General features: G+C 41.3%; 1 protein-coding gene and 2 non-coding genes across 4 annotated transcripts; all 3 read right to left on the bottom strand.

Moving 5' to 3' along the window:
* Nucleotides 1-276: 276 nt before the first annotated feature.
* Rpl5 (ribosomal protein L5) lies at nucleotides 277-9,410 on the bottom strand. Of its 2 annotated transcripts, none has more exons than XM_010644906.3 (8): nucleotides 9,304-9,410; nucleotides 8,047-8,116; nucleotides 7,843-7,958; nucleotides 6,598-6,732; nucleotides 5,127-5,329; nucleotides 3,718-3,895; nucleotides 1,005-1,090; nucleotides 277-465 (listed from the first exon to the last, which is right to left on the bottom strand). In XM_010644906.3, the coding sequence occupies exons 1-8, from the start codon at nucleotides 9,304-9,306 to the stop codon at nucleotides 366-368; spliced, it is 891 nt and encodes a 296-aa protein (XP_010643208.1). In that variant the 5' UTR covers nucleotides 9,307-9,410; the 3' UTR covers nucleotides 277-365. The 2 variants fall into 2 exon arrangements, with proteins under 2 accessions (XP_010643208.1, XP_010643206.1); XM_010644904.3 differs by having other exon boundaries at nucleotides 1,005-1,093; nucleotides 9,304-9,322.
* On the bottom strand, nucleotides 784-917 carry LOC117284052. The gene has a single exon (XR_004515140.1). It is a non-coding gene; the product is annotated as a small nucleolar RNA SNORA66 (small nucleolar RNA).
* LOC117284051 lies at nucleotides 3,968-4,063 on the bottom strand. Its single transcript, XR_004515139.1, has one exon. It is a non-coding gene; the product is annotated as a small nucleolar RNA SNORD21 (small nucleolar RNA).
* Nucleotides 9,411-15,051: the final 5,641 nt, after the last annotated feature.

Genomic DNA, 15,051 nt, shown 5'->3' with positions numbered 1-15,051 from the left:
GAGACTATATACTTTTGAGATATGTTTTCTTCCCATTAATGATCCGGTTATAACAAATGGACAGAAGAATTACTTCCTAGTGATCATAGATTGGTCTGTTGCTTGCCAAACTTTTAGGGAGAGCTATACCATACAATTTGAGGGACACGAAAAATAGGTATGAACTTTGCTGGAATCAACATGCAAGTTGGTTGCTTCTAGAAAATATTACACCTGTTTCTTGGAAAAAAATACCTGTCAACTTCTTTGCTTTTATACTTCAGTGTATTTCTTAGACTCTCATAACAAGAGCTTAACACAGAAGCAGTTGCTTGATGAATAAGTTTATTGGTTGTCATCTGAAAACTCTTCATAGAAAATTTGGTTTAACTCTCAGCAGCCCGCTCCTGAGCTCTGAGGAAGCTTGCCTTCTTTTGAGCTACCCTATCTTTCTTCTGGGCAAGGGACATTTTGGGACGGTTCCACCTGTAAAACGAAAGAAAAACAGGAATGTATTTTTTGAAACCATAGCTAAAGAGAATAAAGAATATTAACTTCAGTTGAAAGTGACACTTTATTATTAGATGAGGGTTAATCTAAATTCTAACAAATATATTCTTATTTTCTTATTCTTAAGCTAACTTTCTCAACCACTTGTGTGATGCTGTCCTCTTACCACAGGGTCAAAAATCAAATAAAAAAAATGACAGTACAATGGCTACGTGTGCATTTTTTTTTTTTTTAATCTACTGAAAGATGAAAAAGCCAACTCTTTAGACAGCCATTTTAAAATGCAGTAACTCATACTGTATGAAGACAGAATGGGCAACCTCGGTAGCTTCTGAGGCTAATACATTCCTATCACCACATATTACTTTAGCAAACCTGGTTCCCTTAGCTTCTGCCACATCACGCAGAGCTAGTGATCGAGTTTGCACAACTTCACTGAAAGCCTGACCCATAAAATGAAACACTGCGTGTGAGAACACTCCCAACTTCTCTTGGAAAGACAGCAAGACACATACCTCTTCTTTTTAACTTCTCTCTTCGGCTTCTTTTCATAAACTGGATTCTCTCGTATAGCCGTATGAGCTTTCTTATACATCTCCTCCATCTGAAACAAAGAAAAGCAAACAGTACTTGGTTTCATTTCATATGCCCTACTATATTAAGGCAAAGTATTCAATTTATTTTATTGTCTTTCTAAGCCTGATTCTCAAAAGAAACTAACAAATTCCCAATGTTTACCTTACTCAATGTGAACCTATACTATTCACAAAACCCAAGGAAAAGCTGTTGTGTTGCTGAGGAATTCAGCCATACTTGAGTCACTCTAAAGCAAATTTTATTTTGCAGAACATACACTGTGATCCTCATTCTAAAAACAATGCCCTAAATTCTTTCATTTCAGTAAGGACACATGCTAAAACTAAGGTATTTAAGATGTTAAGATGCAAAATATACAGGGCCAAGAGTCAGGAAACTGAAGAGCTTCACTGAGACAAAGGACAAGACACTAGGGGCCAATAAGCAACTGCTACATTCTTTTGTTACATTCCCCAGTAATATACCGTATCTCTGGAAGTAGAAAGGTCTGAATTTTCCAGAAACTCTGAAAGACCATCAATCTTGATTCTTTACTGGGCATTTTTTTCTACATTTTTAAAATTCATGGTTACAACTTCTGCATGCAACAATTATAGCTCCCTAATGAATATCAAGGTACTGTGTGTGCATAGTGCACATCTGAAATTCCAGCATTCAAGAGGCTGAGACAGGATCCAAATTTGAGGCCAGCCTAGTGTGGCATATACCTGTAACCCCAGGCCTCAGAGGGCTGAGGCAGGAAGATCACTGTAAGTTCAAAGCCAGCCTGATCGCACAGTGCAACCCTGTCTCTCAAAACAACAAAAAAAAGGCTGGGGACATAAATTCACTCAGCACTCTCCCTGGATTCTATCCTCAGTGAACTCCAAGGATTTCAACTACCTAAATCCCTCAACAAAGTGGGCATGGTGGATAACACCTCTAATCTCAGCTACTTGGGAGGATAGGGCAAGAGGATTCCAAATTCAAGGTCAACCCAGGCAACTCAGCAAAAACTTCTGTCAAAATAAAAACTAAAAAAGGATGGAGGTCAGGCATGGCAGCACACACCTGTAATCCCAGCACTTGGGGGGCTGAGGCAGGAGGATCATTTTAAGTTTGCGGCCAGCCTAAGCTACTAGTGAGTTCAAGGCCGGCTGGAACTACACAGCAAGACCCTGACTCCAAAAAAAACTTGGGTTCAATCAATTATGACAACAGAGTTAACTTCTTTGCTTCCAAGAGACTGGAGAAACAGAAAACACAAGCATATATGTGAGTAATGCCACAAATTTGGGTATAAATCATTTCCTGTTACTTCCTCAAAAGTAAGACAAGCTAGAAAATACCAGCCTTGAAAACCAGAGCTCAAAAATGCCAGATCCTACACTCTATTCTTGCCTCAGTTGCCACCACTATTTTCTGGCTTGGTGGCTACTCTGTAAGGCAGATAAGGCAAGGAGAGGTTGATGGGGGAGCTTTAGTTTTCAAGGGTGATTAGTTTTCAGCAAGGTCCTATTTTAGCAGGGGAACAGTAGAGACACATCAGCTGTCTGCAGAGGATTTCATCAGTTACACAGGAGGAAAGAGCCTTCCCTGGATAAAATGAGCAAGGGGCTGAGGCTACAGCCCAGAGGCAGAGCACATTAATAACATGCACAAGCCCTGAGTTAATTCCCAGCTCCTCAGATGCACTCCCAAATCAAAACAAACAAGCTAGCTGAAAAGTACTTTACTCAGAGAATCCTGGCTTAACTATATGCATAGATATAGGAAAGCATCAACAGAGTACCTGAAAGCATACAGACTGGAAGTTTATGTTTTCAGCAACTAGGACATGGTAAGACCAGGATTATGGCTCAGGAAGAAATATTGTGCAGGCCAACCAAATAGTCTACTAGCACAGCCACTCTTTATAGAAACCACAATGTTCTTAACCGAAAAGATACTCAATTACCAACTTGTATATAGGTTCATAGTAGTAATAATCTGATCTGTGTTCTACATTTTCACAAAAATTTCAAAACTGGCACTATAATCTTCAATTAGTCCAATGTCTTAACAGGCGGCCCTAGAAATTCAACTTCTGGGCCCACGAAATTTCTAACATCAAACTCACTTTTGCAACATGGTTCCCTTTTTTGTGCAACATCTTGCAGAGCTGGTAACAGAATCTACATGACTCCCTTTCTGTATCCGTGCCTAGAGTATTCACAGTCCAGAACATCACACATATTTGCCATGAAGAACTTTTTCCTTCCTCAAAATTAGTGTTTAGTGTCTAACTCAGCATATCAAACATTACAAATATGACCACAGGATGAGATGGATAAATACAGAACAGCCAAAGCATAAAAGGCACCAAAGGTTTTAATGTTTAAAGCCTGCCACACTTGAGTATCTAAAAGATTCCTAAAAAGCTGACAAGTACAGCTCACTGCTTGGACTACATCACAATAATGAGTTTATACTCATGCTTACTTACACAGCTTTATCTACTCTCATCCAACATTCTTATTTCACTCAAGACAAGAGCAATTATGTGAATCTATCCATCCCTATATGCAACTTTTGACAGCTAGCCTGAAATAAGTGTAACACATCAAATTTGTTTATATAAATTAACATACAAGCACTTTTAGGTAAATTTACCATGTCTGGAGTTACATTGTTCTTTATATACTGAGAGAACTGTTTCTTGTAAGCATCTTCATCTTCCTCCATTAGGTAACGCATATAATCAGCAACGTTCTGACCCATGATGTGCTTCCGATGTACTTCTGCATTGAACTCCTTGCTTTCAGAATCATAACCAGGGAATCGTTTGGTACTAAAATAAATTTTTTCATGTTTTAGTATGTATCAACTAAAATTAGTTCACTGATAGGAATTCACTTCATTAGCTGCCATCAGTCCCGTCTTGAAACAATGATTACATCATATGCAACCAAAGGACCAACTACTGACTGCTCAGTCAGTGGGATTATCATCATTCAGCAGCTCATCACTGAATCCCAAAGAAGAAACTCATGTGACAACACCCGCTCCATTGGTTCCAAACCCGAGTTCAAGTGATCTTCCTGCCTTAGATTTCCATGCACAGGTGTAGGGCTACAGGTATGGACCACTGCACCCTGTCATAAACACCTTTAAAAACAATTATAAAGCCCATTTAGCACTACCAATTTTGTATTAGCATAGGAAAGGGTTTCAAAATTCATCTCCCAAATCCTCTAATTTCTCAGTAGTGCTTCAAAGTAAAGGAGGATGATTTGTACAAGATTGTAATTAAGGAAATCGTCCAATGAGACATTTTGCACCACACTAATTTGTTTCTAAATGGAGAATTTACAATGCAGACTCATTTTGACTGTTGTAGACAATAAGAAAACATGCAAAAACATTTAACAGATGAGCCAGGTATGTTGACACGTGCCTGTAACCCCAGCACTCTGGAATCTAAGGCAGGAAGACCACAAGTTCAAGCTCAGCATGGGCAACTCAGCAAGACCCTGTCTCAAAATAAAAAATAAGGCTAGGATTATATACAGCTCAGTGCTAAAGCCCTGATTTCAACTTCTGGTGTGTGGGGGGTTGATATCCCTCTATTCAAAATCTCAAACCAAAGGAGCTACCAAGAATTGCCTGAAATATCATTTCCAGTTGAATGTTTAGGAATCTTTCATAAACCTTTTAGATCCCCATTTTTCCTTAACACAGTATATCAAAGGAAAAAAATGCAGAGGAAGAACAGTTTAATTTCTAACCAAAATTAAGTAATATGCAAAAGACTGTGGCTTCCACCCCAGCCCTTCCGCTTATTAAAATACTCTGGATAAATCACTACCTCTGAGCCCCTGTCTCTTCATGGGTTAAATCCATGAAGGTTAGGAACCTCTTCCTGCTATGCCAGATTCCTTTTGGACAGTACCTGGCATAGAGCAGGTATTCAATGATAAGCTATTTTAAATCCAGTCATCTCTATAGTTCTACCAGTTAGAATCAAGGAAGTATAGAAGTCAAGACACGAAGTCTTATACCATACCATACCCATGCCATACCTGTGAGGGATAGACAAGCCTCCATCCACAGCACCCTTCAGAGCTCCAAAAACTTTATTGCCAGTTGTAGTTCTGGCAAGACCTGCATCTAAATAGCAGGTGAAGGCACCAGGTTGACCATCAATGCTTTCCACGTTATATTCATCTCCAGTCACCTCCACCTGGCCTTCATAGATCTTATCCATGCCAAACCTATTAAGAAGCTATAAACAAAGAAAGTGATATAAATGCCTATTTAATATAGTGAAACCACTCTAAAATTAAAATATTTCACAACTATGTAATACTTAATTTGATCCTAACATTCACTCAAGAGAAATAATCTCCACATTTCACCAGTCTTATTTGACTATAATTCAACTACTAAATATAAAATTACATGTGATTTTGTATACCTTAATCAGGAACACAATTTTAAGGATAGGTTCCTGGGTTGTAGAAAACATCATTTGTATTCTATTCTCCAAAAATGCTATTTTAATTTGGACTACTGCGGGTACGCTGTCACCCAGCCATTATTTCAGTTATCTTGTACCTTTACATCAAGTTACTCTCATAATGTTGCCCCTACTTAAACATATTTATAGCCAATGAAGTGGGTGCTTTAACACTTATGTATATGCTTGACAACCACACCACAAAACAGTAACTAAGACAAGAAAAAAAGGCAAAAATCACATCTTCATTCCTCATGTGCATTAATATAGCACATACAAGAAATGCTGTCAGTCGAATACAAAAGTGATTAAAACAAAAATGAAAGTTCCCATCAATGCTCAGGCCCCAGAAGTCAGAAATAATGTTTTTCAAGTTTTAATGTGCATACAAACTACTAGGGACATCCTATCAAGATACAAAATCTCAGTGCCTGGAGTAGAATCCCCACAGCCTGCATTTCTAATGAACACTAATAAATATAGTTCAAAGACCTATACCTTTGAGTAGCCAGTCTTTGTTGGCTAAGTAGCCACAGCTCACAAGCAACTTTTCAAATTAAAATTCAAAGAAATCTGAGGCAGAAGGATTGAGTTTGAGACTAGCCTGTCCTACCCAATTAAGTTTAAGGCTAACCTCAACTACAGAGACCTTGTCTTTTCTCAAAAAAACAAAAAAAAATTCAGTTCCTCAATAGCACCAGCCACATTTCAAGTGATGAAAATAGTCATACTACCCTACCCCACCAGACAGATTACAGATCTATCACCACCACTAAAGAAAATTCTTTTGGATCGAGCTAGTACAGATATACCAACAATCAGGAGAGAAAGACAAGCACTTCACCCAGATTAGTAAAAAAATGCACTGCCATCTCACTACACTTTGTATTTATATCGTCTTCTGCTAAATGGAGCAAGAGTAAGCGCTCTCCTATGGACACAGGTGAGTCTCTTACCCACATGCAAACATCCTAAAGACAATTCTAAACACCAGCTAATCCCAATGAGCTATCATTGAGTCATCTTATACATACCCTGCGAGCCAGCAGCAGGCCAGTACAATATGCTGCAGCATAATTTGTTAGGCCAACTTTCACACCGTATTTTGGTAGTTCATGAGCATATGCTGCGCAGACTATCATATCCCCTTCAATACGGGCATAAGCAATCTATAGGAGGAGAAAAATCAGGTTAGTAATCTGTTGCATTCACTGTTTGTCCTAAGCGCCTTCTTTTTCAAAACAATTTTTAAAGCCCTCAACAAACATAGATCTGCAAAAAACAACAACAAAAAAAACACAGATCTGCATCACTTAAAATCTGTTAAACCCACTCACATCCAATTATTACTTATGACTTGGTCAACTGTGAACCATTTGAACAGATGTATTTAGGTATCTAAACGTTTGACTAACATCACAGCATATAAAGCTAAAACTTCCAAGTAGATATACATTTTGAATAAATTATACCCTAGAGACCTCATGTTTAGTATCAGCATGTAGATATTCCCGGAAACAGATTTGCCAGCTAAGTGCAGTGGTACACGCCTAAGGCAGGAAGACTGCCCGGGCCAGCCTGAACTACACAGACCCTGGAAAGAAACTACACAGACCCAAGAAAGGCAGGAAGGAAGGAAAGAAGGACAGACAGAAAAAGAGAGAGGAAGGAATGCAGGCAGGAAGGAAAGGACAAAAAGAGAGTAAAGAAAATAAAAACAAACAAACAAGTTTTCTGCCTCCTACAAAAGATCTGCAAATCTCAACTATTAGAATGTTTCCCAGTTCTAGATGTTGTGAACACTAGAAACTGGTGCTTTAGAAATTCTTTTAAGTAGGACTTTTGTACATTTGATTAAAACCTGCTTCAAAAGGGCCAGGAATTTAGCTCAGTGGTTGTGCTGCCCGCTTCACAAGCACAAGGTCCTGTGTTCAATCCCCAGTACCAAAGAAAAAAAAATGGAAGTGAGATTAAAAATGGGTCAAAAGGGCTAGGGATTTAGCCCAGTGGTTCCGCTTGCTGCCTACCTCACAAGCCCAAGGTCCCAAGTTCGATTCCCGGTACCAAAAAAAAAAAAAAAAATCCAAACACCCAAACATGACTGATATTCCAATTAGCTAGTCTTCAATTCTAGACCTACTAAAAGTAAATGAACCACTCAACATCCCACATAACCCATTTCTCATATACTATGCTTCCCAAATACACCTTCTCTAGCACGGTAAGAGGGAATGGGTTTTTATTACCACCCACTGCCATGAGTCTAGAATATAACTTACCTGACAAATGATATCTCTGTTAGTTACACGAACTATCATCCTGTATTTAGGTGTGTTGTACTTATTTTTGTCCTGGATCACCAAGCGTTTCCGAGCATAGTAATCAGTTTTGCCCTCTGAAAGAAAGAAAAAGTAAGAAGGGATACTATACTGTACTACCTTACAGCATTTTTTAAAGGCTTAAAACATGAAAACCTGTCATACCTCGTCTTCTTCTAAACTTCACTTGGTATCTCTTAAAGTAGGCCTTATTCTTGACAACTTTAACAAACCCCTTAAAGAAAAAAAAAGGATGTTATCCAAACTGATGTTTTTCACCTACACTTTTGACATGATTTAACCATATTAACAAAGTGACTTTTCAAGAGCAAACATATACAACTTCCAACTTTTGTAGCATCTCATGTTTCGCAAACTAGGCTCAATAAACACTTCTACTTTCCACCTGTCACCAAGTTTTATAAAGCACAATAAAAGGATTCACTACAAAAACTGGAAAGAAGCAACATAAAATGCAAGCTCCACCTTACTAGATTCGACAGATACAAAACTACTGACGCGTTGGTTTTAGTTTTCAAACATATTTTGTGTCTTTTCAATGACAAGGAGTGCACTTTTAAGAACCACTCATCTACACATCAGTCAATAGAGCCAAACGTCCATCCGTTCCCAACACTGTATTTTCCACTTAAGGACCCTCAGAAAACTACAAATTTCTCACTTCTCACGCCCCGGTGCCTAAACCGTCGGCCACCATACTTAACCAATAAAATGTGCCTACTCCCAACTAAAGAAATACTTCACCCCACCTTTGGGGTCCCGTACCAACAACCATTGCTAAGTAGAACCAGTGATAAACTAGAAAAAGAGGGAGGAGATGCGTACCCCAAAAGAAGTGAGCGCGCCTCCGGGGCCCTTCCATGGGCCATTTCGGGAATGGGCCACGGCCTCCAAGCGCCACTGAGAGTTTTGGCTTCAATAAAAGCCACTTCCCCTGCCCAGGAAGGGGCAAAAACTTTCTGAAAGACTGGCCAGGGACAGCGCTCTCCTGGAAAACGCACGAAGCAGCCGGGCCGAGTTGGGTCCGGAGACTCGCACCCCGCCTCTCCACTCGGCATCCCCCTTCTACCCTGGAGCCGAAGACAAGCAACCTCCCCCGCCCGGCAATGCCGGGCCCCTTCTGACCAGCTACCAACATCCCTGCAGAACGGCTACTGCACACCCTCTCCGGATCCCAGGTTCCGGCTTGGGTACCATTCCTCGCCCACCCCTCCCCCCAAGTTTGCGCACTGGGCGGCAGCCATTAAGGCCACGCTGGGAGCGGCAGCTCGAGCACAACACAGCTGAGAATCTAACGCCATCCACCCTCTGCGCCTCTCAAGACCGGCTCCGCGCTGGCGTCCCGGCACGGACAGGGAAGCCCTGTGCATCCGCAGCCCTGAGACTGAGGCGCCCACTTACCATCCTGAGGAATAAAGACCCGCTTACGCGGCTCCTCACAGACCTGCAGGCCCAGCAGCGCTACAGGGGGGGGAAAAGGCCGGAGCTCGTGCGCAGGCGCAGTATGTAGCGCTACCGGTTACGCCTGCGACGTATCAAAGAGAGAGGTCCCCGGCCCCAAAGTTTGCAGCTTTCTGCCTCCTGCTGGTTGGAGGCTGAGTGTTGAATTTTGCCTTGTCCAATCCTTGTGACAGTTCCTGGTTGAGGATCTTACAGGAATGGGCAGTGCGCAGGCACAGGGAGGCTTATGGGAGGCTTTCGCTGATTTTGTTAAAGCGTTTTATCAAAAACATATAATACTTTCCTAAGCAGGAAAAATAAGTGTAATGAATCTGCCCTGGAGCCCTCTTGCCCTTTCCAAGATTCTGCCGCCTGGAGCATGTAAGGCACCCTTAGGAAGCTTGCCTGAGAGCCTCAATTCGGGGCTAGGGACCGTTTTGTCTTTGCACAGCACCTTCCGAACCCATGGCACTCAGTACGGTAAAGCTGGAGGTGTAACTCAGGGACAGAGCATTTTCCTAACGTGCAGGAGGCCCTGGGTTCAGTTCCCAGAAACACACACAAGGAAGGCGGGGGAGAGAAAGGGAGAGGAAGAGGAAAAGGAAAGGGAAAAGGAAGGGAGGCAAAATGGCAGTATGCTGCTCTATTTGTTCAAAGGTCTTTTTCAATTAGATTATGTATGGTCATCTATCAGAGTCAGAAAATGACCTCAATTTAGAAAAAAATTCTCTAAAATTTTAATCTTTTTAAAATTTAAAGATGGACATGGTGGTACATGCCTGTAATCCCAGCATCCAGGAGGCTGAGGCAGGATCACAGAGAGTTGAAGGCCCACCTAGGCTACATAGTGAGTTCAAAGCTAGCCTGAGTTGTATAGCAAGACACTGTCACAAAAAAAAAAAAAAAAATTTAGAAAGCCAAGTGCGGTGATATGTGCTTGTAATCCTAGAATTTGGGAGGCTGAGGCAAAAGGATTACCAGGAGTTAGACACCACTTTGAGCTACATAAGTGAATTCAAGATCAACCTGGACTACATAGCAAAAATGATTTTTTTGCCAGAGACTCTGATTTATTCTTTATTCGGGCACTTTTGTTGTCTGACTTTGGTCTTCTAGAGCATCTCACGTTTTAGCTAAAGCAAATCCAGCCAGGCATGGTGTCACACACCTGTAATCCCAACACTCAGGAGGCTGAGGCAGGAGGATCACAAATTCAAGACCAGCCTGGGCTACATAGTGAGTTCAAGGCCAGCCTGCACAACAGAGCAAGACCCTTCACAAAAAACATTTTAAAATTAAAATTAAAAAATAAAGCAAATCCAGCCAGACTTGATGGCATGTGCCTATAATCCTGGCATATAGGAGGCTTATGCAAGAAGATCCAGAGTCTGAGGCCAGCCTGGGCAACTTAACGATACCCTGTCTCAAAATAAAAAATGCTCCATGTGAAGGCCCTGGGTTCAATCCCTAGTACTGCCCCACGCACATACACGGGCATACACACACACCAACACACCTTGCCTTCATATGAGAAAGAAGGATGTGATAAGTTAATTTGTTTTTTACCCTTAAGTAAAAAAAATTCCATTACTCAAGCGGCTGGCACTCTGAAGTATCGCCCATTTAAAAAGTCAACAGTGTCACACACCCGAAGTCTTTGTGACCTTCAGACACAGTTGCCTTTTGTTTTGAGGACACAGCACAAGAAATTTGGAGTAGCATTTCCCTGGGGCCTAGGTGTAGATCACCAGGGCAGAGGCTTAGAGTTTCTGGTCAGAGTTCGTGCCAAGTTGTAAGTGACAAAGGCAGCCTGAGACTGTACTTCATTTTTGTTTTGAACCCTGTACCCATTAATACATTTACTCTCTATATATGTTTGTTTCTGTGCAAGGCTTTACAAAGTATGAAGTGCGCTGCATACTGAATGAGCCAGGGAAATTAGTACATTTACAAATAACTATTTTGTGCTTAGTGGTTGCTTGGTACAGAGAGAAAACTCAAACTTTGAGGCATAAGTAAAACTTGTGATTTTATATGAGAGCAACAGAAAAAGGTGCCCTTACCTTCTAGCAAAATTGAGCAGCTTTTCAGCTTTTATGTCTAAGGTTTAAATTATAATTTTGAAATGTTCACACAAAATAATTAAAAATTAAGAAGTACAGGGCCAAGCAAAGTTTCTTCTTGTCAGGGTCAAAGGAAGTCACCTTTTGTAAACCTTACACCCACCGCAGATCACAGGACCTGAAGTGTTGGTGCCACCCTCTGCTGGACTGCTCTGTGAGATGTTGGCCTCCACTGAACTGCTGTGAATCTCGATGACTTAGATTTTACTGCAGGATGATGCAGAAAGGGGACTCCTGGGTATCTATGCACAGTATTTTAAAACATGGGCAGGAGATGCAGCTCACTGGCAGAGCACTTGCCTGGCATACACAAAGCTCTGGGTTCTCCAGCAGTATAAAAAGAAAAAAATCAGCCAACAGCTATTGAGAAAATATACCTCATGCTCTGTACTAAGCAATTATTATATCATCTCATTTAATCTTTAAAACTGTTGCAATAGCTTCTTTTTCTGTTGTTTTTTGTTTTGGGGATATTTTTTTGTTTTTTGTTTGTTTGTTTGTTTTGTTTTTGAGACAGGGTCTCACTATGTAGTTGAGACTGACCTGGGACTCACTGTGTAGCCCCCAGGCTGGTCTCAAACTCACAGCAATCCTCCTGCCTCAGCCTCCCGAATGCTGGGATTACAGGCGTTTGCCACCACACCCGGCCTTGCAATAACATCTTTGTTGCCATTTTACTAATGGAGAAATGCATGCCACACCTGTCGCAGTGGGACTCAGGTGTCATTGATATCATTTTTTACTCTAGGAACGCCTTAAAACTGTGCTAATAGGGCCAGGGATTTAGCTCAATGGTGCCTCCATCTTCCTGCCAAGTGCAAGGTCCCGAGTTCAATCCCTGATACAAAAAAAAAAAAAAAAAAAAAAAAAAAAAAAAAAAAAAAAAAAAAAAAAAAAAAAAAAAACCAAAAAACCGCGCTAATACAAGGACCTGGTACTCTGAAAAATTCATAAGTGTGTACAATTGACTTTGAGACACCTTCAAGGATGAAATTGTGAAATTGGGTTAACTAGAATATGAACATTCTTTGGCTTAACTACAGTTCAGTTTGTTTCAAAATAAAGGTGATGCCGGAAGTGGAGGTGCCTGTCTGTCATCCCAGCACTCTGCGGGGCTACAGCAGGAGAACCACAAGTTCCAGCCCAGCCTGGGCATTCCAGCAGAACCTTGGCTCAAAATAAAAAAATTTTAAAAAAGAAAGAAAAAAGGGACTGAGTGTGTTGCTCTGCACAAAGACCTTAGGTTCAACACCCGCTACTGTAAATCAATAAATAAATAAATAGGAACTTGCCAGCCAAGGTGGCACATGCCTGTAGCCCCAGATACTTGAGAATTGAGGCAAGAGGATTGCTTGAGCCCAGGAGTTTAAGATCAGCCTGGGCAACATAGTGAAATCCTCATCTCTTAAAATAAAATAAAATTTAATGTAATGATTTAATTTAATTTTTTAAAAGGTAAAACTCTAGTTAGTAAACTGTCATCCTTTAGGCCCTTAAGCTAAACCTGAAGCAGTCCTTCAAAAAGCCAGACAGGACAGCTCACTCCTGTAGTCTCAGCACCCAGGAGGCTGAGGCAGGAAGACCGCCACCAGTTCGAGGCCATCCTGGGCTACATAGTTCAACACCAGCCTGCACTACAAAGCAAGACCCTGTCTCAAAACAAATAAAATAAAGGAACAAAAAATGACTATAGTTTTATTTTGCTAGTTTTTCTAGGCTTAAAATACATGACTAATGGTAAATTTCAAGAATCATTTTTGAGAAATTACGTAAATAACATCTGTCTCCTTGAGCTACTCAGGCATGCAGAGAAGGCATAACATATACACATGAAAGGTCACTAAGTTCTTTCAAAGAAACAACATAAAATTACTGATTCTTCCCTTAGCACATTGCAATAATGCCAATTTCTTCAAGGAAATACTACCAATAAAGGCGTAATTATATTTGTTACACCCGACATCAAGCACAGGGCATAGCACTGTAGGTAATTCCCATGTTTAGGAGTAGGGTCAGCATCTTGGGGAGTCTGTGCTTAAAGGAATCATCTGAATGGCACTTGGGATGAACATTGTAGCCATCAGATGAGTGTTTTAATACAGGAATGACGGCAGGATTCAGAGTGAGGCCATAGGTCACATATGCAAAACATACTTGATGTAGAGCAAGTAGCACCAAACATCTTCAAGTCATTCTTGGTGTCTCTCTTTTTCTCAAATTTCACATCCATTTCCTAGTGGCAATACTTTAAAATATATACGTAAACCATTCCCCCCAAAAAACAAAATAGGAGGGAGGAAGAAAGGGCGGGAGAGAGGGAAGAGGGAGAGAGAGGAGGAAGAGGGAGAGGAGGGGAGGAGGGGAGAGGGAAAGAGCCAGTGGGGGCGTCTGGCTACTCCTCATCCACGCCCTCCTCGCCTGCTACCACCCCAGTCCAGGCCACCACTGCCACTGTCCAGGTGGCTGCATTCACCTCTTAACAGTTCCGTAGTTCTGTCTGCTTGGAACCTTGCCCTCCTACAGTTCATGCTCCACACAGCCAGGCTATTCTTTTTATATTCTTTAAAATATAAGTCAGATCACGTCATTCCTGTGCTCAAAACCCGCATGGCCCAACCCCACGTCGCAGCCTAGAGAGGCCTGTATGCTTTCACCCCCACCGCGTCTCTCTGTCTTCCTCACTTCGCCTTCCATCCCTTCCTCATCCTGCTGTAGCACAGTGGCCTCCGACCATGCTCCTCCCAGGATTCTTGCACTAGCTGTTCCCCCTGCTTTAACTGCCACTCACCAGGCTTCGATTTGGTGTCCGCCTTACCTCTTCAGCTCTATTCACTTGTCTTTTCACAAAGGCCTACTCTAACTGCTGCATCTAAAACAGACCCCACACTCTGCACATCCTGCCTTTTCTCTATAGTATCTACTACCATGTACCAATTATACATCTGATCTACTAATTTGTTTATAGTTCATCCACCTTTCCTATCAGAAAAGGGATATCATCTGCTGCAATCAATCACTACTGTATTTCCAGCATCAGAGTTTGGTATAAAATAAATTTAATGAAAAAATGAAATGACTATCATACTTTGGAAGACACACAGTAATCTCTGATCATTTGTTCCAGTTGTTTCACATGTTAATTGGTCTGTAATAATCTTCTTCAAAATGCAGAGGCTTCTTTTTGTTTTTTTCAAGCGATATAGTCTTGCTATGCTGTCCAGGCTGGGCTCAAGCAATCATCCTGGGCTCAAGCCTCAACCTCCTGAGTAGCTCAGAGTGCTACTGTGTTTGGCTTTACAGAAATTTTAGAAATGAGAACACTCAATTGTTTTGCTCATGAAGCTGCAATTTGGGCAACACTCAGTTTAAAAGTTTTGACTGTGCTCCATCTGGCACCAGCAGAAGTAGTTCAATGGGTGCCTGGAGTCCCCACATTAAGGTGCCAGGAGCATTGTTCCTTTCCACGTGAGCCTCTCCATGACTTCCTGGGCGTTCTCACAGAATGGAGGCCAAGTTCTAAGACTGAATGAGCAGTCATTAAGTCACTAAGACTTAGAAGTGCATGGTACGGATTGATTTCAATGTA

This window comes from Fukomys damarensis, unplaced genomic scaffold, assembly GCF_012274545.1.
Source record: "Fukomys damarensis isolate Sample0158 unplaced genomic scaffold, DMR_v1.0_HiC HiC_scaffold_33, whole genome shotgun sequence".
NCBI classification, from domain to species: domain Eukaryota; kingdom Metazoa; phylum Chordata; class Mammalia; order Rodentia; family Bathyergidae; genus Fukomys; species Fukomys damarensis.
This window is presented reverse-complemented; position numbering and strand designations above follow the sequence as displayed.

Excerpts from the sequence above, each read along its gene's own strand:
- Rpl5 (XM_010644904.3), bottom strand. Across the intron at positions 5,330-6,597 it reads GCCTGCTGCTGGCTCGCAGG|CTTCTTAATAGGTTTGGCAT; the intron begins GTATGTATAAGA and ends CTTTGTTTATAG. Across the intron at positions 466-1,004 it reads AGAGAAGTTAAAAAGAAGAG|GTGGAACCGTCCCAAAATGT; the intron begins GTATGTGTCTTG and ends TTCGTTTTACAG.